The sequence below is a fragment of the Cibotium barometz genome, chromosome 12 (assembly GCF_041138505.1).
Source record: "Cibotium barometz isolate CiBa-2024 chromosome 12, ASM4113850v1, whole genome shotgun sequence".
In the NCBI taxonomy this organism is placed as follows: Eukaryota; Viridiplantae; Streptophyta; class Polypodiopsida; order Cyatheales; family Cibotiaceae; genus Cibotium; species Cibotium barometz.
In genome coordinates this window covers 37,198,723-37,223,262 of record NC_141057.1, presented here as the reverse complement: position 1 = coordinate 37,223,262, position 24,540 = coordinate 37,198,723, and the positions used below count along the sequence as shown (strand labels likewise).

Sequence of the window (24,540 nt, the reverse complement as noted above, 5' to 3'; positions counted from 1 at the left end):
CATACTCTGGAAGTAAAGCATATCCATTCACTCCATATGTATAAGCCTTTATATCAACATCTGGAGCATCCACATAATATTGTTTGATGCAAGCAATCTCATTGTGTACAAGACTTTCAACAATAGTGACATCAACAAATTTCTTTTGGAACATTTGACTCAAAGTAGCTAATCCTCTTAAAATGTCAGTCGTAAAATGCAAGCAATAAAGACACTCAAAATTTGATAAAAAATGGTAAATATGAGGGGCCTCAGTCTTTGTAATGGTAAGAATAGAATCCAAATATTTCACAACTCTACTTACCACTCGATACCTGCTTAGCCATCTAATATCAAATGTGTGTTCCAATCGAAGAATAGGGCATGCAAGATGAGCTTGCATGATTTCAAGGCCCTCTAATCTCTTGGAACTTCCATTGAAGTAGCTTGCAATAGCATTGACTAGTTTGTCAAGCTTTTTGCAATACTCTATCTCTTTGGCCACATTTGATATTGCTAAAGCAGCACGATGCGCTACACAATGTATCGAAGTCAAGAAAGGATTCACATGTTTTTTAAGCAATGCTTGAACTCCATTATCTTTTCCTACCATTGTAGCACATCCATCAGACCCAAAAGCGACAAATTTAGTAAAATCAAGGTTCATTTTCTTGAGCTCTTCAAGAATCGTCTCATAAATAGATTTAGCAGTACCGTCATGAACACGCATAATTCCATAGAAGCTCATTTTTGGAATGTAAGCACTCTCAAGATAAGAAAGATAAATGACCATATGACCATGTCGAGAGATATCATTAGACTCATCAATTAAAACTCCAAACCATGGACTAGCTACAACCTTCTTTATGGTAAAATCCATAAGACACTTTGCCATACAAAATATCATCTCAGCACATGCTTTATCATCATTATATAGAGTAGTAGTGTATGGAGCATGACAATCTTGCACATATTTTATGATATGAGAAAAATCTGCAAATGCCATGTTTCTCTTTGCAATGAGATATGCACCTCTAAACAAATATAATAAAGCTTGATCTTTTATCTCTACTACTTTTTGCATACTATTTTGAATGCAATCTTTATTCTCAATAAGCACGGCATTCATAGCTGCTTTATGACAATCAATTTGTGCATGAGACTTAAAATTACTTACCTTGAGTTTATCGATCCACCTTTGGAATACACAGAATGTGGATGAGGATACTTTAAACAAAATTTGTAAAATAATTTCACCTCCTTATCATCATACTCGAGCCACTTATAATCATCTAGCCATTCTTTTTGAAAGAGTGCACGCCTTTCATTTTTCCGATCATACTCGGCCCTCTCTTCAACACACACACTTCAAGGCTTCATCAGTAACATTAGCGACACTCACACAAGCTGATGATGGACCAGATTCATTCTCAACAACCTTTTTAGCCTTTTTAGAAATGTTAGTTACATCAATGCTAGCCCAAGTAAGAAGTGTACCTTGTCTTTTATCTTTTGATTTAGGTGCCATGATAAAGCATAAACCTTACCTCAAAATAGACACCTTTTCTATTTGATAATACAAAGAATAAGAACCTTGCATATGCACGCGCACATGCACAAACACACACACACACACACACACAAACAAGCCTTTAGGTATGCCTGCCCTTGCAGTTCCCTGAATTGGAAAGGCACATTTTCTAGGAAACGCCAACTTTCATTAACGTGGGATGAAAATTGAAGGCAAATGAGTGCCTTGCAAAAGTAGCCGAAATTGGACGTCTCTAAAGCTGTAAAATTTCCCCGCTTGCCAAGGCGGGAAAGAGGGCCTCTCTCACGAGGCCCCTTGTTGCAGGCAGTGCCCTACAAGACGTGAACCTTTTACGGAGTTTAATTTAAAAGGTCCAGGAACAGCCGTAGTGGAAGGTGAAACACAGAGGCCGCCATAGCCATAGGATGAACAGGGGAAAAAAAAAGCAAAAGTTCAAAAGCACTGGTAATCGCAAGAAAAACCTAGTTTTCCTGGTCTTTCCAGGTTGATTCCTTGGATTTTGATTGTGAAGCTACAGGCTATGGCAAGTACAACTCCAACGCCATTGCAGGAAGAACAAGTAAAAAAAGGGAAATTGGCAGGGCGAGAAAATAAATAAGAAATAAATAAGACAGAGGCCGCCATAGCCTTTGACCTCGAGGATAGAGACAAAGAATAAAAACCGTGCAAATGTTTGCAGAAAAGCAAAAACCAGGGAGAGGGAAGAAGATTACCTCTTCACACGAGCTGGCGGCGGGGCAGGGGAGAGATAAAAACCCTAGTTAAGGTTTAGTGTTGCTTTTGATGCAAGCGATGGCAAGCAGGTTTCGTCGCTTCGGAGCCATTGTCGCCGCGCAGTGCACACACAGGCAGAAGAAAGAGGACGACGACTCTTCTCAGTTGAGAAGCACAATCAATAGCAAACGGCCGTAGGTTTCGTGCTGTCGAGAGGGAGAGAACTAGTGTTGTGCTGATGGGAAATAGAAGCATGAGGCAGCATTTGAGCACAAGGTGTGGCCCGTGGGTGTGGCAGTTTTCATGCAGGCAGTACAAACTCCAAGGTTCTCGTTGGCTGCGTGATGTCGAGGGTGAAGCCACAGAGCGTACTCATGAAGAAATATTAAAAAAAAAATCCTAATCCCTACCCCCGGGCCCCACCCCTTTTTTTTTCCTCCACTCACTCCCATCCCCAACCTTATCCCTACTCGTGCACCCAACTTCCAAGTCCCCAAAACCCCCTCGGGCCTCTCCCCTTACCTCTCTTTAAATCCACCATAATAAATTATATACTATATACTAATATTAAGTATAGTATAATATATATTATATACTATATTGTATAATATATATTATATATATTATATACTATATAAATTAATCTTCCTAGTGCTAGTGTGAACCGGTCGGAATCCCTTTCGAAAAAGCTCCACGAGGTTTCAATCCTTTTCATGGAATTTTTGAACAAATTACCACTTCCTCCCCGATTCTAGATGAACAAGTATTTGCACAATCTGAACCGGCCCAAGGTTGAAGCGAACCCGACTTTTCCCGAACCCTGGTGTCATGCTTTGCGTGAGTATTCGTGACATGCACATTCACAAAGCATGGGTTTCTTGTAAAAGCGAATGCACACCTCATCAGATTGCAGATGCTGGCGGGATGCTCGAGTCGACTGCAAACCATCTCTATTTTGTCGTGTGTCCTCCTCCCTCCCCCTTCTAAGCCCTGCCCTTCTCGGCGCCATGATTTGGGCCCTGTTTCCCTCACTCCCCTCTCCCGCTTATATCCCCAATTTCCAATGTGCCACCTAACAACCCTCTCCCACCATGCATATTTTGATGTGGCTGCCACGTTGGTCCCCGTTTAGGCAGATTTTTTTGCACCTCAGCGATTTGCCCGAGTTTTTTTTTTTTTTGGACGGCCTGCTTTAGTCAAGAGGCACGGGTAAACAAGCAGTTACTAAAATAGTGTGAATATATATATATATATATGCGCAGAATAGTGTGAATATATATATATAACAGTATGTATGAGACATGGTCAAATGGAAGTTCTATATGGGCTACTGCTACTGCTACTGCACAGTGCACAGAAAGCTTTGACTGTGCGCGACCCGGTACTCACTGCAGTGCTAGCTTTACCGTGTGTAGAAATCCAGCACCAAAATGAAACAAAAAATCCAGCTTTGAAAATTGACACTGCGCTGCTAGCTACGCGCGAGAGTCTGGCAGTGCGGCGTGCCTACTGGCTGTCGCTATGGCGTGTGAGTCTGGACTCTGCATAAATCCATGGTTTGCCTGGATTTATGCCTTGCTAGTTCCTAGGTAGCTGCTGACCCCTGGCGCCCGCCGTCGGGCAGCATCTACCGCTAATTTTGACGGCAGAGGGCGGTACCTCGGGGGCCCGGCGTCGGGGGTCAACTCTTGAGAGATTAGTAGGGCAAGTTGCAACGTTTTTCTTCTGTTGAGACATTACAGTATCTCTTCGTGTTGGGGTGTCTCTCTTCTGCAGAGTTTCTCAGTAGACCTTTTAGGGTTTCCCATCATGGCTCCCAAAAGGAAGGCAGGGGCTCGCAAGGTTCCTATCAAGGCATCACAGAAGCCTATCCAGGAGGAACCAGTGGTGCAGGAAGCTCCTGTAGAGACTGTTGAAGCAGAGAAGGCAGAATCCGAAGCCGAAGCCCAAGCTGAAGAAGGTGAAGGAGAAGAGGAAGCAGACCATGACGATGGGCCCAGCTTCAAGAAGGCTAAAGCAGCAGAGGAGGTGAGGAAGGGTGGAGCCAAGCGGGGAAGAAAGCCGAAAGCTTCTGCTAAACCTGCTCCCAAGAAGGTAACAGATACTGCTGCCAAAGGAGAAGAGCCTGCCCCCGCCAAGCTGATTGTCATTGAAGCCAGGTATTTTCTGCTCTTCCTCTCATCACTTGCTTTATTTAACCAGGGAAAGGTTGCCTTCCCCATGCATATCTGGCTTCAAAATACCTTACAATTTTAGCTAATATAAACAGACACATGAATATTCTATTCAAAGAAGAAGAAGAAAAAGAGAAAAACTTTTGCAAGTGTTAAAAGAAAGTGCCACCTTTCGAAAGGCCTCCCATGGCCTTTCTTTAGAGGAAAATGGGAGGGTAGCCAATGACCCATTTCCTTAGCGAAAGGCCAACCCATGGCTTTTCCCAACCATCATGGTCTTAAGAGTGGAATAATTTTTTTTAAATTCTTTTTATTGCCATGGCAAATTTTTATTAGCTCTCTATTTTGTTTTAACATTCCATGTTCTGATGTGTCAAGGTTTTATTGGCTTTCTATTTTTTAATATTCTCATTGCTTATGTGTCATCAACTCATTTGCTTTCATTTGAATAAAATTCTCACGACTGATGTGTGAATATCCTATGGTGCATTAAAAACAAAGCTTGGTGATTTGATGGCTGGGATTTATTCTCCCAAGCTGATGTGTCAATATCCTATGGTGCATTCTTTAAAAACAAAGCTTGCTGATTTGATGGCTGGGGTTTATTTTCGCAAGGCCCAAGACCATGATGGAATGAGAAGAGCTGTTTTTTTGTAATTACATGGGCCAAAAAACCTCGATGGCTAGATATAATGATTTTACCTTATTTGTAAACTGCATGCAAAAAAAAGAACGGGCCTATGGTTTCCTTGTCATACCCTTGCTATTCTTGCTAGAAATTGATCAACATGTTTTGTCATCACACCCAACATAGAATTTTGGTTAAAACTGTTACACCTAGTTGATTGTATGCCTTAATGGCTAGAAATTTTGTGCTGGCTAGACTAAGAAACCCGTTTCTTAACTTTTGAAACCTTGAGAAACCCTTTGCAGTATGGCAGTTTTGCCCAAATTTCAGGTTTCGTTTTCTTTCCAATTCTGTTGATTTTATTGCTTTTTATTTTTCGCATCACCTTGCAATTCTCTCCTCCTATGTCTCAAAAACCTCAAAATCTCGAGGTTTTTTCCATCATCTTACTATATTTTTAGGTGGGTTTAAATGTTTTTTTAATATTTATAATGAGTAAAAATATTGATTTTTCGAAACCTGGAGGTTGAGGGAGGAAACCTTTTGAGACAAAATCCCAAAAACCTCCAAACGTTTCTTGTGACTCTGTTCATCCTATAGATGTCCATACACAAAATTCAGGGCAGCTTCCGAGTACATGCTTGCAAAATCTTTCTACCAGTGTCTATTTCTTATCCTGCCCGAGTCACAAATCCCTCGATATACAGGGCTATGTAGCATTGTACGCTTGAAACACAGGTCCAGCAATGCATGTATGTTTGTTTCTGTGAAAAATATGCTCTGAGATGGTTGCATTTTTGCAGATCCTTATAGGTCTTGAGTATGTTTCTTTCTGGAAATGTTTCACATCTAACTGACAGGATGTCAATGTAAGAACATGTGTATTCACCACTTGCTGTCTGTCTCCTGTCTCTGTTTGCAGTAAAGAGTGCAATGCCTTCAAGACGAGGGCTGCAAAAGTTCAAACCGACTTGACCAAAGCACTTCCTGGGCTTGAAGTGCAAGTGAATCCTGATAGAGTTAGTCACTAAAGTTCTCTCTCATTTGTTGTTTTTTAACGTGGTGCATTGATTGTCATGTGTAATTGATTGTGATTCCTTTTAGCATCATGATCCTTTTTTTGTCGGGATTTTCAGCCAAGGAAAGGTTGTTTCGAGATACGTGATCAGGATGGAAGTATTTTTGTCTCCTTGCTGGTATGTGCCAACAGAACGACAGGATTGTATCCCTTGCTTCATTCTTGTTAAGTAGAACAGTTTCCCTGCTCTGAGAGGGAGAGAGAGAGAGAGGAGAGAGTTAAGTCTTTTAATGCACAGTCAAAAGCCCGATGCCACTCTGTCACGAGAGAGAAAAGAGAAGGTTTTTTAAACGTCGTCGTAGAAACAATCCCAAAAGACCAAATATGATCTATCCAACTAGAGTGAGATTCGAACACGGGACGTGTAAACCGCTCTGCCAGAGAGAGAGAGAAGCGCTCTTACAATGTTTTCAATCTGCACCAGGGAATGCCAAGGCCCTTCACCAAGCTGAAGAATCTGGATCTGGAGAAGACAGTAGAGGAAATCGTTGATAAAATCAAGTGATTTGACTTTATCTCAACAGGTGTTATGCACCCCTTGAGGTGTTATCTACCTACAAGAGGTCCCCTGTAAAGAATGCCTTGTGGCAGGGGAGTAACGTGAAGGACAACTACGAAAACTAGTAAATTAGTTTTTTATTTTGTGTTCTTGATTGTGCAGTATTATGAGACATTTTAGACGAGATCAAGGAAGTGTTCGATCCGTCTGACATGCAGCTGCCTAAGCTTTGCTAGTTTCTATCATGAGGCAAGAGCTTACTGAATCTCTACCAAATTTTTCTTGAATTATGTGCTTTTCAAAGCTGAGATGTGAGGGCAGTCTATCTATGCTATTCATGATAGGAGTTTGATGATTTGAAGCTCTGTTAGTAGACCTTGTTGAGTACAGCCTCTCATGGAGTCAAGATTGCACTTGGGTGTTTTTTTTTTGGGTTAAGTTTGGGAAATAACGTAGACTTTGCATTGGTCTATGTTTTGCTAAGTGGTTACGTCTTTCCAAGTCTTTGCTTGTACCACCTTGGTTGCTCTTGTTTCTGTCCACCTTAACACTAGTTCTGTAATTGGACACTAAAGTGTCCTGAGGACACTAAAGTGTCCTGAAAGTTAGCATTTTTCTTGAATTTTTGTGGACAATCTATTAAGAGTTTTGAAATGCTTAACATCCACAGATGTTCCTCAAGACCCAAAAAAAAATTGAGATTTTTTAAATTGCAATTTTCTTAGCTTTTGCAAGGTAATATTTTAATTTTCTTGGACGCATGCTGATAAAACGCATGATTTTTGTTGTTTTCAAAATAGTAGTAATTTGTACATAACTTTTAGAAGGGACATAGTTTGATCATGAAACTTGGCTTGATGGAAAGCCCATGATGTAAACTAAATCTTGGAATCATCAAATTATAATTATTGGATAAATTTTTGACTCGCTAATATTGAAATGATGTTTTTTATACAGGTGGAGCATGAATTTTTCTCCTTCCATATGCAAGCTAATAATGTAAAACTTGAGGTGCACCCATGTTATATAGGGTAAATACTACTTTGTTTTGAATTTTTCAAAACTTTAGAGCCACTTTTTGGGCCTCTTCTCATACATGGCCTTTTGCGCAACCTGTTTTTAATACGTAAAATGTCTAATTATGAGCCTAATTTTGATTTTCATCAAAGAGGAAAGCTGTGTAAGTGCATTATTTGTTGTAACTATAGGTGTAGACTACTTGTGCAAGCATAGTTATAATTAGTTTTTGAAAAAAGATGATCAAATTTTGTATTTTTATTTTTTACAGTTTTTTTAGAACTAGGCGATAAGAACCTACTTACGTGGAGGCTAAGTTAGTGTCATACACATCAAATTATGGCTTATTTATCTCATCTCAAGCATGAAAACCAATAATCAACATTCTCATTGATAGGGCTACAATTTTTTTTAGTGGCGTGATTGAGTTTTGATAATACGCGTTACTTTTGCTGATTTTATACAACTTTTTTGGAAAAAATTCTAGGAAAGGAAAATGATTTTTTTGGTGAACTTCTACCTCCTTGGACTGATGTATGCTATCAAAATATCTTGGGAAAAATGCTATTGATATCATTGGATTTTTTTTTTGAGAGAATGATGCTTGTATATTTGGAAAAATCCTGAAAAATCTTGAAAAATGTTCATTTTCAAGACATATGCTACTTTGTTGCTTATGTACTTTCAAATAAAAAGGCATTTTATATGTTTAGCATTTTTTACATAAGCATAGGGTTATGTTCTACATGTCCAATGAAGCATTTTGGTTTTTAAAGCCTACATTAGGAGTTCGATTTTGTTTCGCAACCTCCAAAAAAGGACACTCAAGTGTCCTGTTTTGGTACCAAACTAGTGTTAACCCCTCTCCAAGGTGTAAGTTTAGTTTGAAATAGTACGTTGGTGACATTATAGGAACATGCCTTACCTACGATGTCTAAAAGACATAGTCATCGGAGTAACTTATGCACACCTTTAAAAAACATAGCCATCTGAGTAACTTATGCACACCTTACCCAAGCACCAATGTCCCAGAAAAGTGATGCTATCCACGTGTTCGAGTTGTGAGAGATTATGGAGACATTGTAATTTTACCTACTTTAAGTTCCAAAGATTCTTTTCCACTTCAATCTTTAATGGGTGGTCCAAATTGCCTCCAAATCCTAGATGTTAAGCTCCATAGGGTTCTCATGTTGAATATTTCCTTATAGAAAATTTCACCACATAAGCGTTACTACTCTTGCATATGGGAGGATTTAGTTCTTGAAAACATAACATTTGTAAGAGTGTACTCTTATGTCTCTTATCAGAGGATACTCTTATTTCTCTTATTAGAGGATGTGGATAAGTCCGTTATGGTTCAATGTCCTCCTCTAGCTCTTCTTATTTTTTCTTTGTTTGATGTAAACTATGCTTGTCGACATTTTCTTTTACACTTTTTGATGGTCATCATCAAGTCTACAATCCAGGCACTCGCAAATGCTCTTGGTGTCGAAGAGATAATGGGAAATTGTGTATCCATCCTTAGTACTAGATTTTTTGTAGTATTCATTGGGCTTTGTTAGAATGTATTATTTATTTATATATTCAATTAATAGGTATTAAGTTTGTTTAATATATAAACCTTAAAAATATCTATTTACATAATTACATTAAATTAATATACTCAATATAGATGTGTAATTATATTTATTCATTTATTCTTTCACATTATTTATGTATAGTTAAGTTATAATAACACAATGTAAAAATATTCAAATCTAAAATATAATCATATTCATATAAAAAATATTTAAATAGCTTTATCAAGCTGGCATTTTTTTTGTAGTATCTCGAGAATGATCCAATTACTACAAAGAGAACGTGGCCCCACTATACAGAATCTGGCAAGCAATAACGCTCTAAAACTCCCAAGAATGAGTGTGACGGCTTCATATCCGGCCACCCAAAAGTTATGTAGACACTGCCCGGTCACCCAAGAGTTATGATGACCCTACATTACTATCTCTTTCTCACTTAATCTTCCTCTTAGGACTGTTGTGTTCCCTGCTCAGGCAACTCTCTCCTCCATAGATCGAAGCGGGTTGGCACTCTCTCCTCCTCCAAAGAAGACATTTGAGCTTTTCCAAAAGGTATTTTCTGCAAATCCTTTTTCATTTTGAATTGCCTATTTCTTCATTGCTTAGTAGCTGTTGGCTTGTGCTTAGTAGCCATTGGCCGCCATTCTCTTGATTTGCCATGGCTTAGTCAAATGACTGGTGCTTTAGATTTGTTGGCCTGTAATTCTTTAAAAAAAGGGGCTATAAGCATCCCGCATCGATGCGCAGGCTCCGTTTTGTTTTTGTTAGGGTTGTGAGGTTATGTCTTCAAAATATGGATGCGTGGTGTCTTCAAAACATGGTTGCAAATCATGAAGTTTTTGTTTTTTTGCTATGGTTGTGTGGTGTTGGATAAGGAAATCATGAAGTTTAGGGAGTTTTTGTTGCTATGTCTATGGCTATGGCTATGGCTATGGCTTTGTGGTTTTGGCATGCATGACATAAACAAAAAAGGGGGCTCGAAGCGGCCCGCGCCATCGCGGGCTGCTTCCAACTCCCTTTTTTATTTATGTCATGCATGCCCAATCCATCCAACATGCATATTGGAATTCACGTGTCTTTGACCCAAGCAGTAGCTTAGCTTCAATAAGAAATAGCTTAGCTTCGAGATAAGCAATAGCTTATCCCATCCATGTGTCTTTGACAATTATGACATATTGGGCTTGAAGCCATGTGTTGATAGGTATGCAATGGCTGACTCTTCTCGTACTCATCATCATCCCTCTCTCAACTCATGCCAGCGGGGAAAGGGAGAGGATTATGAGATCTTTGGCCTCTTATGTCCTTGGTAGTAAACGGATTCAAGTTAACTATGGGTTTTGAAGTGGAACAAAGATGCCTATTACAAAGTCTTGACATGTAAGTATACATAGGTCCTCTCACAAAGCCATACACATTCATATATTATGCCATCCTTATATCTAACTTTTACAATCACCATTTTAACATCTTTTCTGATGCAATTAGTTATACTTTCAAATACCATGTTTACATGCTAATGTACATGATGATAGATGCACTCTATGTATTGTCTTCGTCTCATAGAACCTCATAATCTCTTATAATTTACATATTTAATATCATCTCTCTCTCTCTCTCTCTCTCTCGTCTTGGTCCTCTCATGATGAACACTCACCTTGACACTCTCATGCTCAGAGATTATATAATTGCGACCTACAACAAAGAATATCCATTGGTGCATGTATATATGTGGGTAGCCAATGTGTTGGCCAAGGCCACTACCATTGGGAAGCAGCCCATGTCGACGCAGGCTACTTCCCAATGGTAGTGGCCTTGGCCAACAAATGGCCACCATAGTTGCACCAAAACCTACACCTAGTGGGGTTAATAAACCTAACACTCATGGGTCTGTCCAAACCTTATCTCAGACCAATGGAGCTAGTGGCAAAGGGGGCTCAACCCGACTCGACTCTGGATCAGAAGACAAGTGATGACATTACAAGGGGGAAGTTGACCCAAGTAGAGGTGGCATCATGCTGGAAGGAAAATGAGTGTTTCTTTTGCAATACTTTGGGGCATGCCAAGCATCAATGTTCTAAGAAGTGGCCTGCTAAGCTTGTGCCTTTAGTATCTATAGTTTAGTCACCCCCAAAACTAACAGTCTCCTAGCTCCCACTAGATGGTTTAGGTTTTGAGCGAGTGATTCCAAACCAAGGGGGCTCAACCCTCGTTGACTTTGGATCAAAAGGTAAGCCATGGCATTTCAAGGGGGGAAAGTTGACCCAAGAAAGGGTGGTGGCATCATATTGGAAGGACAACCAGTGTTTCTTTTGCAATACTTTGGGCATGTCAAGCATCAATATCCTACCATTGGGAAGCAGCCCGCATCGACACGGGCTGCTTCCCAATGGTAGTGGCCTTGGCCAAAAAATGGCCACCCGCTAACAAGGAGATGTTGATGTTGCTTGGTGTAATTAGTAGGCCAATCCGGATTTACGAGGAAAACCAGTAAAGAGAGTAGTAGCCAGTTCGGATTACTAATGCATGCTATCTTAAAGTGTTGATGAAAAGCTTCTAGCTATGTCATTCTATCCTATATGTATGTGGCTACTGGTAGGGATAGTGATGCAGAAAGAGTTCTATTTTGTTCTATTCTTTAGTTTTCATGTTGTCCAGCAAGTATTCCTGAATTTACAAGGAGCTTTTACCCTCGAAGAAATGGCTTCCTTGCAACAAAATGCCCTCTAAGCAATGGCCACTAGTGTTTGGAAGTAGCCTGTGGTGTTGATGATGCGGGCTGCTCTCTCGCGAGCTGCTTCCCAACACTATTGTAATTGCTTGGAGAGCATTGTGAAGCTTGCTCAAGTATGGTTGAGCACATGGAGTTGGTTGCAAAATGATTTGGAGGGCATTGTGTTAATTGCTCATATGTGGCTTGCACATATGCACATTGTATATGTGGTTTTCTAATATTTCTTGCTCATATAACTTTTTTAGGTCCACCATTGTGAATGCTAAGGCCAAGCCACAGTCACTTCTATTCATGTTAATCACCTCTATGAGTATATGATGTTAATCTTTAATATGCTTACAGTCACTTCTATGCCCAAGCCATGGTCAAGTGATGGTCAATAGTGTTAATTGTTTTGCCATGAGTTGTTTTTTTGTATGGAATCGCTTTGAAGTTCTTATGTTGTAGTTGTTTTGATGCAGAAGGTAGGATACATACTCTCCATGCATAATTGAGTTGTGTTTTTTTTTTTGTGTTCACAAGATGGAGTTTAGACAGAATAGGCAAGGTATCTCATTGGTGCATTCATTGGCTTCTACCTTCAAGCAATGTATGTCTTGAAAGTCATTACCACCCCCTGGAGTTGAAGATTGTTTTGGCTTTGATGGATCCTGAATATTTTGGATCCAAAGTTGGGTGATGAATGGAAGAAGGCAGTACTCTCTTTGAAATGGAGTGAAGATAGTTTTGTTTCACGTTGGAGAAGCTTAATTTACTTGCTTTGCGTGATGTGAGCATGGATGTGAGGTTGCAATGGCTTTCACTTTTTGAAGCAAACAAGACTACAAAAGCTTTGTTTGCTCTTCTCAAAGGCGACCATGAGTATAGAATGTGATCTTCCAACTTTATGGATGGTTTCTTTTCATGATTTGTTGTTGTGTATTGGTTTCATGTGTTTTGGTGTGGTGTCCTTAGGTGGCTCCCAAGGGAACTTGTTCTAGACAAAATCCGGAAACGTGCTCTAGATATTTTGGCAGACTATGTGTCCATCCCAGAAGGGATTGTGGTTCCATCTGATTATACACTCCACGAATACTATGAGGAAGTGAAGATAGAAGCAAGGGGATACATCTTTCCATTGGTGAGAAAAACTGAGGTCCATTCAAGAGACAAAGAGGTGCAGGCTCTAAAGAAAGTGGATATGGTATAGATAGCTGCACATCATCTAGTGTTTAGGTACATACAGCCTAGACTCTTCACTTTGGAACCTGCTTTCCATGGCTTTATATATTGCTTGTGTTTTGGTCGATTTTTGCAAGAAACATGACTGTGCATCATTATTTTTTCAACATATATTTACTCTATTTGAAGGAGAGCCAGCTTTTGGGTGGTTTGCATGTCTGGGGAAAGAGGTAGTGGATCTCTATGGCTAATGTGGAAACCACCATGTACCCCCAAAATTTTCATTTCCTCAGCCATTGGGAGTTGGATAAGTGTCCATGGTGGTTGGAAATGGAGAAAGGCCACATCCTCGAACGAGATAAAGAGGCATTCAAGACGCATTCTATGATGAGAAAGGATACATCTGAGGATCCCCCATTGTTAGCACAAGGTAAGTTGGGCAATTTGTAAAAACTTAATGTGAAGTATGATATTTGTTCTTCATAAGTGTAAGATTTCTCCCCCAACCCCCTTTTTGATGTCTAGTATCTTTCCCTGTAATCAATCCCTCTTCAGAAATATAAAGACCTTGTCTCTAACTGTTTTAACCTAGAGAGAGAAAATATTCTAGAGAGAGAATATTCAGATTTTGAATATTTTTGAATAGAAAAATATCTCATATAATTAAGATGAATTCCCCTGAAACAGAAATTCAAAAAGAATTTTCAAATGTGCAATTGGAATTAATTGGAAATAGGTATAAAGAACCTTAGTCTAAGGGTCTAGATTTTCAGAAATCTTTAGACTATGGTCCAATTAACGTTCCTATGGGCCAATAGCATCAATACATGTGTAGGGAGGAGATAAATCCAATTTGTAAAAAGAAGATACCCAAAAATGAGTAAATGCTCACATAAGGTGAAGAGTTGAAAATGTACAAGATTTATTAGTAAAAAACTATGAGCAATATTAAAAATATGAGATATTTTGGGTATCCAAAAATGAGTAAATGCTCACATAAGATGAAGAGTTGAAAATGTACAAGGTTTATTAGTTAAAAAAAACACATATGTAAGGAAGGGGAGTTCTTTAAAGGAGGTGCATATTTCACATAAGATGAAGAGTTGAAAATGTACAAGGTTTATTAGTAAAAAAAAACTATGACACATATATAAGGAAGAGGAGTTCTTTAAAGGAGGTGCATATTTCACATAAGATGAAGAGTTGAAAATGTACAAGGTTTATTAGTAAAAAACTATGAGCAATATTAAAAATATGTGATATTTTGGGTATCCAAAAATGAGTAAATGCTCACATAAGATGAAGAGTTGAAAATGTACAAGGTTTATTAGTAAAAAAAAACACATATGTAAGGAAGGGGAGTTCTTTAAAGGAGGTGCATATTTCACATAAGATGAAGAGTTGAAAATGTACAAGGTTTATTAGTAAAAAAAAACTATGACACATATGTAAGGAAGGAGAGTTCTTTAAAGGAGGTGCATATTTCACATGCTTGAATGAGTTTTAAACTCATAAAAATTGAGATATTTCATCTCTCCTCTCTCCTCATTCAAGTCTAGTTCCAAAAAGTTAGCTTAACTGACCTAAAAATGGTCAAAAAGTGACCTAACTGACTTGGAAAATTCTAGAGTCGGTTTGTTTGGTTAGGAGCTCAAATTTTCCTATAAATAGAAACCTCCCCTTGTTGAAAAAAGATAATAATGTCTTATGCATTGTTACTCTACTCTAACTAAGCCAAGAACTGTGAATTCTTTAATAATTCACTAGTTTTTGATACTTCTCTCTTTCTTCAATCCCCATTGGTGGCTCCATCAACATACTAAACCAATTGATTGATTGGGGGCCTCTACCGTGAACAAAGAATCAAGAAAATTATAAGATAAGTATAGTGAATTATGATCTTTTCTATAATTTCTCAATGATTCTCTCTTCTCAACCCCTCTCAAGCTTGAGAAGCTTAATTGGTATGGTTTTTGAAATGCTATTGAAGTTAATTAATTAATGATAGTAAAGAATTACATAAAATTCTATTTATATTTAATTCTAATGGTTTTTCTCTCTTTCTCACTTAAGAAATGGTCATACTCATGACCCTCTTCAATCCAAATGAAGCTTTTCATAAGGCTTTTCCTTAATCCAAGATTAAGCTATGCTTGAGGTCAAATTAATGGCTTTTTTCTATGCTTTTAGTTTATGTATATTGATGATTCAATCCATTATGGATTTATGATCCAATTAGTGACCATTCTAATTATTTTTTTAATGATCCAATTAGAGACCATTATGGATTGATGATCTTATTAGAGACCATTCTAATTATTTTCTTAATGATCCAATTAGAGACCATTATGGATTGATGATCCAATTAGAGACCATTTTAATTATTTCTTTAATAATGAGCCTTATCCCTTAGAAAAAAATTGAGATTTATCAGTCATAGTAGCGGAGCTATGGCAAAATTTTTATAGAAATTACGCATAAAATAATTTCATTCAAAGCATAAAAAGAGGACTTCCTACCATATTCTAGGAACTATCATCCTAGATTAATTAAAAGAATATTATTATGCATGGAGATATGGATGTTTGCATGTAGATGTAGAGGTATGGATGTGAGTGTGAATGTGGAGGTGGATGTATGCATGGAGATGTGGATGTATGCATGTAGAAATAGATGTGTAGATGAGGATGTAAATGGAGATATGGATGGATGCATGTAGAAGTAGATGTATAGATGTAGATGTGAATGGAGATGTGGATGTATACATGTAGATGTAGATGTATAGATGTGGATGTGGATGTGGAGGTGGATGGATGCATGTAGATGTAGGTGTATAGATGTAGATGTGGATGTGGAGGTGGATGGATGCATGTAGAAGTAGATGTATAGATGTAGATGTGAATGGAGATGTGGATGTATACATGTAGATGTAGATGTGGATGTGGAGGTGGATGGATGCATGTAGATGTAGATGTAAAGATGTAGATGTGAATGGAGATGTGGATGTATGCATGTAGCTGTAGGTGTATAGATGTAGGTGTGGATGTAGAGGTGGATGTATGCATGTAGATGTAGATGTATAAATGTGGATGTGAATGTGGAGGTGGATGTATGCATGTAGATGTAGATGTATGGAGGTGAATGTGAATGTGGATGTGGATGTATACATAGAGATGTGGATGTATGCATGTAGATGTGAATGTACGCATATAGATGTGGATGTATTGATGTGAATGTGCATGTAGATGTGGATGTATGGATGTGGATGCGTGAATGTGCATGTAGATGTGGATGTGAAAATAGATGTATGGATGTAGATGTGGATGTATGGATGTGAATGTGGATGTGGATGTAGATATATGTATGGATGTGAATATATGATATGTGATGTGAAGGAATCTGAAGTGATGAGATGAAAAATGATGTGATGGGATGAGTACACATATAACTGGAATGTGGAATAAGCAATGTGGATTGAAGAGGGATAATGTGGAAAAATGAAAGTTAATATAGAAACTGTATTTTGTGACTGTTTGTAAATGCTGTTTGTAAATGACTGTTTTATGTCAAGATTGCTGGGAAAGCATTGTGACCATCTTGTGATTAAGGTCGTGGAGACCTAGCTGAAAAAGTTGCAACTGCTGGGACGGAGAGTCAATGAAGGACGTCTCGCGTAGCAAGGTCGGCCGAGGTCTTGACCAGCCTCGGTGCGATTAAAATGGTGAGCTTCCGGTACGGTGGATGAGAGGCCAAGGAAGCGGCCTATGAGTGAAGCGCTAGGTCACCTGCGAAGGATCCTAGAGGGTGCTGACCATACGGTGCTCGGGCTCTGGGTCGCCTAGGATACCCACGCGTGCGTCGAGGAAGATATTGGAACAGAGTTGGAGTTGTTTTCTAAAATCGGGCATGGATCTGGTTGATTGACCTTGCTGGTTTTCAATGGATGAGTCCATGGCTCTTTATATGGATCTGTTGGTTGATCTTGCTGATCTTCAACGAGAGTCCATCTTGATAAGTGATTATATTGCCGAGTATTATGGGTTAGGGATTAGGAAACGGTCCCTGAGTGGACAGGTGGTGAGCGTGCTAGTTGCCAATGATGCTATGGATACTCTGATGAAGGAATGATGAAAAAATTAAGAATCAACTGGATAAATTGGAAGATGGTGATCAGTGATACTGTGGTTTTATTAAAGGATTGTTTTAAACTGGTTGAATCTGTGAAAAGGAAATTTCATATTGGGTGTGTGAGTGGTGTGACTAGTTTTATTTTGCATGAACATCTGGCTAGGGGGCCTTGGAACTCTTTTCCTTGGTACCCAGGACAAAACCTAACCAAATTATTAATTGGATCCCATCACTACAGTGGTTGGGCGGTTGGCTAACCCATGGGATCGGATGGGGTTAGGCTGGACTGATGGATCCGTAAATCGAGACTCAAACTTTTGTTTTTACGATAGATAAAATAAATCCCGGACAGTAACTGTTCTATGGATAGGAATCAACGGCTGTGCCTCTTGAATGGGAAAAAAAGCGTTGATCCCAATGATCCAAGTGCAAGTTTCTTCCTTGATCTGACCAAGTATTTTATAGATGCAATTGGATCAGCTCGATCAGAAATGATCTTGACTACGTTAGAGTAAAAAGTTATCCTGGTGGAATCGCCCGTGCTTTCTGGTAAAGGAAGTTTTTTCGGGTTCGGTTTTGGAACAATCGACGGATTCGTCTCTTATCCGGATATCCGTGGGTGAGGCCCCGACTGTGGGACCCCTGTCCCGCGCGAGAAGTGCTACTTCCGCTGCCAGTATCCTGAATCCGTTGCTCGGTGGGAACAGGGATCTTACAGTTGGTATCAGAGCATTTGGTTGATAAAGATCAACTGAGAAGACAAATATGTCAAAAATTTTTCAAGAAACACAAAAAGGTTATAATTGTGTGATATAATTCATACAATTTGATATTCAAACTGAAATTGATAATTTGGTAATTGGTTCCTCAGATGGAAGTACCGCAATTATATAGAATCCCTGACTTGCTTGAGGCCTAGACATGATAGTATTTACCTTATAATTCCAAGGGCCGTGACTACTCGTATATACCGAGAGTATACTGCAGCTCTTTACTGACAGTATATACGAGTAAATCTAAGACTTGAAATTATAAGTGTTAATGCTATCCAGATGATGATTTCGAATGTGATTGATATGATTTTTAATTCTGTTTGAGAATTGATGAATTGATTTGGATTCTGATTGAAAATGTTGATTTTAAAAATTAATTGAAATATAATGAAACCACAATGAGGGAGAATGGGACGAGTCCCTGTGATGATATTCATAACTAGAATGATGATAACGAATTCAGCAAATCACTATGAGATTAGTGGGTTGTGCTGTCAGATTGCTACTGTTAATACTTGACCGGTAGATCAAGTTAAGGGATGTCAAATTGAGAACTTGCTTGACTGAAATTTTCGTGGAGGAATGTTCCGAAGGAAACTTTTCGGTCTAATGGATCATTATCATGTTAAAGATATGAATGATATAATCTGAATGAATTGTTATTTAATGATGAGTTCTATATAAGGGATATTTATCCCAGTGTTCTGTTGGGTTGACCAGAATATAAGGAACCCTAGAATAAAATTGGATCTTAAGAATAAGAGCTGTCCTCTACCTTGCGAGATGAGGACATCTCGCACTTTTTAAGTGGGGTAGAATGTAAGATTCCTCCCCAGCCTTCGAGGTATACAGGAGTAAGAATCTCCCTTTCTGATCTTATAATTATTCCCTCTCTAAAATAAAAGAAAGTTTCTGTTTAAAAAAAGGAAGACCCTTTTCCTAGAAAGGAGTCCCACCTGTTTTAAGGATTTAGAACAATGAGTTCAGAAGTGAGAATCGGTGTTTTGGATATCAAGGTTTTGGTTTTCATTCGAGTACGGCTCAAAAGAAGTTCTTTATCTCTTGGGGAGTATAAGAAGTTATCCCCCAGATATTGTGACCCTTATATCTGAATTCAATATGAAAGTAGGTGACTTAGCCTACAAGCTTCTTTTATCTCCTCATCTCAAAATTCTTAATGCCTTCTATAGAAAAATGTGTCAAACACAAATCATGGAAAGACGGTAAAACTTCAGTGGCAAGTTACCGTTGGCTTCTAGGTTACGCTAGCTCCTTCCTTTATATAAGTCATAACTTTTACTTGTCGCTCACAGTAATCTTACTCCCATCAATCTCCTTTCTTTCTTAATCTCCTTCATGGCTTGGCAACAGGAATTAGTTTTATCCATGATGATTTCTCACCTTCAAGACGCAAGAGAGTCTGTGAAGAAAGATTTTATAGAACAGTATGAGCGCTCACTTTTCCCTCACTTGGGAACTTCTGTAGCGCAGACCAAATGGCGGACCTATCAAGACATAACTAGGGTAACACCCTGGGGTCAGCAGCACTTTCGTAATAATGTCCGCTTGGCCATGGTTATTGAAGCCTTGGGTTTGGGTCCCCGATACTACTGCGTCATGAGATCAAGGCATCTTAGGTTTTCTGAGCGAGTCTTCTTACTGGCGTGTTTTCTTCCTCATGAGAAGATATGCCTTTACCCCGTTTTTGGCTTGCCTCTCAAAGGTCCTTTTGTTAGATCACCTCATACCACTGAGATAGGTGCGGCAATAACCAGCAGAATCATTCCCATAGATGAGTTACTTGTACTTGTCCAGCTTGTGAGGACTGCTTTTGTGACCATATGATGGACGGGCTTATGGAAGTGTAAAGAGTTCTTCTATCTTTATTGTATAAGTTCCGAGAATGAATAAAGTTTAAATCTTGTTCTTATTTTGAATCTTGCTCTCTTTAAGACTTTTCTTGGTGGTTAATCTTGATTAAAATTTTTCTCTAAGTCTCATATTCGTGCATCTTGCGAGTTTATCACAAGTTGCGAGATGAGGACATCTCGCGTTTTTTAAGTGGGGTAGAATGTAAGATTCCTCCCCCAACCCCCCTTTTTGATGTCTAGTATCTTCCCCTGTAATCAATCCCTCTTCAGAAATATAAAGACCTTGTTTCTAACTGTTTTAACCTAGAGAGAGAAAATATTCTAGAGAGAGAATATTCAGATTTTGAATATTTTTGAATAGAAAAATATCTCATATAATTAAGATGAATTCCCCTGAAATAGAAATTCAAAAAGAATTTTCAAATGTGCAATTGGAATTAATTGGAAATAGGTATAAAGAACCTTAGTCTAAGGGTCTAGATTTTCAGAAATCTTTAGACTATGGTCCAATTAAGGTTCCTATGGGCCAATAGCATCAATACATGTGTAGGGAGGAGATAAATCCAATTTGTAAAAAGAAGATACCCAAAAATGAGTAAATACTCACATAAGGTGAAGAGTTGAAAATGTACAAGGTTTATTAGTAAAAAACTATGAGCAATATTAAAAATATGAGATATTTTGGGTATCCAAAAATGAGTAAATGCTCACATAAGATGAAGAGTTGAAAATGTACAAGGTTTATTAGTAAAACAAAAACACATATGTAAGGAAGGGGAGTTCGTTAAAGGAGGTGCATATTTCACATAAGATGAAGAGTTGAAAATGTACAAGGTTTATTAGTAAAAAAAAACTATGACACATATGTAAGGAAGAGGAGTTCTTTAAAGGAGGTGCATATTTCACATAAGATGAAGAGTTGAAAATGTACAAGGTTTATTAGTAAAAAAACTATGAGCAATATTAAACATATGAGATATTTTGGGTATCCAAAAATGAGTAAATGCTCACATAAGATGAAGAGTTGAAAATGTACAAGGTTTATTAGTAAAAAAAAACACATATGTAAGGAAGGGGAGTTCTTTAAAGGAGGTGCATATTTCACATAAGATGAAGTAATGTACAAGGTTTATTAGTAAAAAAAAACTATGACACATATGTAAGGAAGGAGAGTTCTTTAAAGGAGGTGCATATTTCACATGTTTGAATGAGTTTTAAACTCATAAAAATTGAGATATTTCATCTCTCCTCTCTCCTCATTCAAGTCTAGTTCCAAAAAGTTAGCTTAACTGATCTAAAAATGGTCAAAAAGTGACCTAACTGAGTTGAAAAATTCTAGAGTCAGTTTGTTTGGTTAGGAGCTTAAATTTTCCTATAAATAGAAGCCTCCCCTTGTTGAAAAAAGATAATAATGTCTTATGCATTGTTACTCTACTCTACCTAAGCCAAGAACTGTGAATTCTTTAATAATTCACTAGTTTTTGATACTTCTCTCTTTCTTCAATCCCCATTGGTGGCTCCATCAACATACTAAACCAATTGATTGGTTGGGGGCCTCTACCGTGAACAAAGAATCAAGCAAATTATAAGATAAGTATAGTGAATTATGATCTTTTCTATAATTTCTCAATGATTCTCTCTTCTCAACCCCTCTCAAGCTTGAGAAGCTTAATTGGTATGGTTTTTGAAATGCTATTGAAGTTAATTAATTAATGATAGTAAAGAATTACATAAAATTCTATTTATATTTAATTCTAATGGTTTTTCTCTCTTTCTCACTTAAGAAATGGTTATACTCATGACCCTCTTCAATCCAAATGAAGCTTTTCATAAGGCTTTTCCTTAATCCAAGATTAAGCTATGCTTGAGGTCAAATTAATGGCTTTTTTCTATGCTTTTAGTTTATGTATATTGATGATTCAATCCATTATGGATTGATGATCCAATTAGAGACCATTCTAATTATTTTCTTAATGATCCAATTAGAGACCATTATGGATTGATGATCTAATTAGAGACCATTCTAATTATTTCTTTAATAATGAGCCTTATCCCTAAGAAAAAAATTGAGATTTATCAGTCATAGTAGCGGAGCTATGGCAAAATTTTTATAGAAATTATGCATAAAATAATTTCATTCAAAGCATAAAAAGAGGACTTCCTACCATATTCTAGGAACTATCATCCTAGATTAATTAAAAGAATATTATTATGCATGGAGATATGGATGTTTGCATGTAGATGTAGAGGTATGGATGTGAGTGTGAATGTGGAGGTGGATGTATGCATGGAGATGTGGATGTATGCATGTAGAAATAGATGTGTAGATGAGGATGTAAATGGAGATGTGGATGGATGCATGTAGAAGTAGATGTATAGATGTAGATGTGAATGGAGATGTGGATGTATACATGTAGATGTAGATGTATAGATGTGGATGTGGATGTGGAGGTGGATGGATGCATGTAGATGTAGGTGTATAGATGTAGATGTGGATGTGGAGGTGGATGGATGCATGTAGAAGTAGATGTATAGATGTAGATGTGAATGGAGATGTGGATGTATACATGTAGATGTAGATGTATAGATGTAGATGTGGATGTGGAGGTGGATGGATGCATGTAGATGTAGATGTAAAGATGTAGATGTGAATGGAGATGTGGATGTATGCATGTAGATGTAGGTGTATAGATATAGATGTGGATATAGAGGTGGACGTATGCATGTAGATGTAGATGTATAGATGTGGATGTGAATGTGGAGGTGGATGTATGCGTGTAGATGTAGATGTATGGAGGTGAATGTGAATGTGGATGTGGATGTATGCATAGAGATGTGGATGTATGCATGTAGAAGTGAATGTACGCATATAGATGTCGATGTATGGATGTGAATGTGCATGTAGATGTGGATGTATGGATGTGGATGCGTGAATGTGCATGTAGATGTGGATGTGAAAATAGATGTATGGATGTAGATGTGGATGTATGGATGTGAATGTGGATGTGAATGTAGATATATGTATGGATGTGAATATATGATATGTGATGTGAAGGAATCTGAAGTGATGAGATGGAAAATGATGTGATGGGATGAGTACACATATAACTGGAATGTGGAATAAGCAATGTGGATTGAAGAGGGATAATGTGGAAAAATGAGAGTTAATATAGAAACTGTATTTTGTGACTGTTTGTAAATGCTGTTTGTAAATGACTGTTTTATGTCAAGATTGCTGGGAAAGCATTGTGACCATCTTGTGATTAAGGTCGTGGAGACCTAACTGAAAAAGTTGCAACTGCTGACGGAGAGTCAATGAAGGACGTCTCGCGTAGCAAGGTCGGCCGAGGTCTTGACCAGCCTCGGTGCGATTAAAATGGTGAGCTTCCGGTACGGTGGATGAGGGGCCAAGGAAGCGGCCTATGAGTGAAGCGCTAGATCACCTGTCGTCGCGAAGGATCCTAGAGGGTGTTGTCCATACGGTGCTCGGGCTCTGGGTCGCCTAGGATACCCACGCGTGCGTCGAGGAAGATATTGGAACAGAGTTGGAGTTGTTTTCTGAAATCGGGCATGGATCTGGTTGATTGACCTTGCTGGTCTTCAATGGATGAGTCCATGGCTCTTTATATGGATCTGTTGGTTGATCTTGCTGATCTTCAACGAGAGTCCATCTTGATAAGTGATTATATTGCCGAGTATTATGGGTTAGGGATTAGGAAACGGCCCCTGAGTGGACAGGTGGTGAGCGTCCTAGTTGCCAATGATGCCATAGATACTCTGATGAAGGAATGATGGAAAAATTAAGAATCAACTGGATAAATTGGAAGATGGTGATCAATGATACTATGGTTTTATTAAAGGATTGTTTTAAACTGGTTGAATCTGTGAAAAGGCAATTTCATATTGGGTGTGTGAGTGGTGTGACTAGTTTTATTTTGCATGAACATCCGGCTAGGGGGCCTTGGAACTCTTTTCCTTGGTACCCGGGACAAAACCTAACCAAATTATTAATTGGATCCCATCACTACAGTGGTTGGGTGGTTGGCTAACCCATGGGATCGGATGGGGTTAGGCTGGACTGATGGATCCGTAAATCGAGACTCAAACTTTTGTTTTTATGATAGATAAAATAAATCCCGGACAGTAACTGTTCTATGGATAGGAATCAACGGCTGTGCCTCTTGAATGGGGAAAAAAGCGTTGATCCCAATGATCCAAGTGCAAGTTTTTTCCTTGATCTGACCAAGTATCTTATAGATGCAATTGAATTAGCTCGATCAGAAATGATCTTGACTAGGTTAGAGTAAAAAGTTATCCTGGTGGAATCGCCCGTGCTTTCCAGTAAAGGAAGTTTTTCCGGGTTCGGTTTTGGAACAATCGACGGATTAGTCTCTTATCCGGATATCCGTGGGTGAGGCCCCGAATGTGGGACCCCTGTCCCGCGCGAGAAGTGCTACTTCCGCCGCTGCCAGTATCCTGAATCCGTTGCTCGATGGGAACAGGGATCTTACATAAGCTTGTTTATGGGCTTGTAGGTGAAACAAAAAAGAAAGCGGGGAGCTAGTGTTGTTGAGCCGCATGTGGACCATATTGATGACTTACCTGCCAAAGAGGATGAGTTGGCTCGTATTGGTGAGTGGGTGGTTCCTCCTTTAGTG

The 24,540-nt window shown here is 38.5% G+C and overlaps 1 protein-coding gene across 1 annotated transcript; it reads left to right on the top strand.

Annotated features, from left to right (window-relative positions):
• Positions 1-3,918: 3,918 nt before the first annotated feature.
• LOC147633366 (uncharacterized) lies at positions 3,919-6,869 on the top strand. Its single transcript, XM_086806434.1, has 4 exons — positions 3,919-4,404; positions 5,970-6,066; positions 6,184-6,243; positions 6,550-6,869. The coding sequence occupies exons 1-4, from the start codon at positions 4,055-4,057 to the stop codon at positions 6,628-6,630; spliced, it is 588 nt and encodes a 195-aa protein (XP_086662560.1). The 5' UTR covers positions 3,919-4,054; the 3' UTR covers positions 6,631-6,869.
• Positions 6,870-24,540: the final 17,671 nt, after the last annotated feature.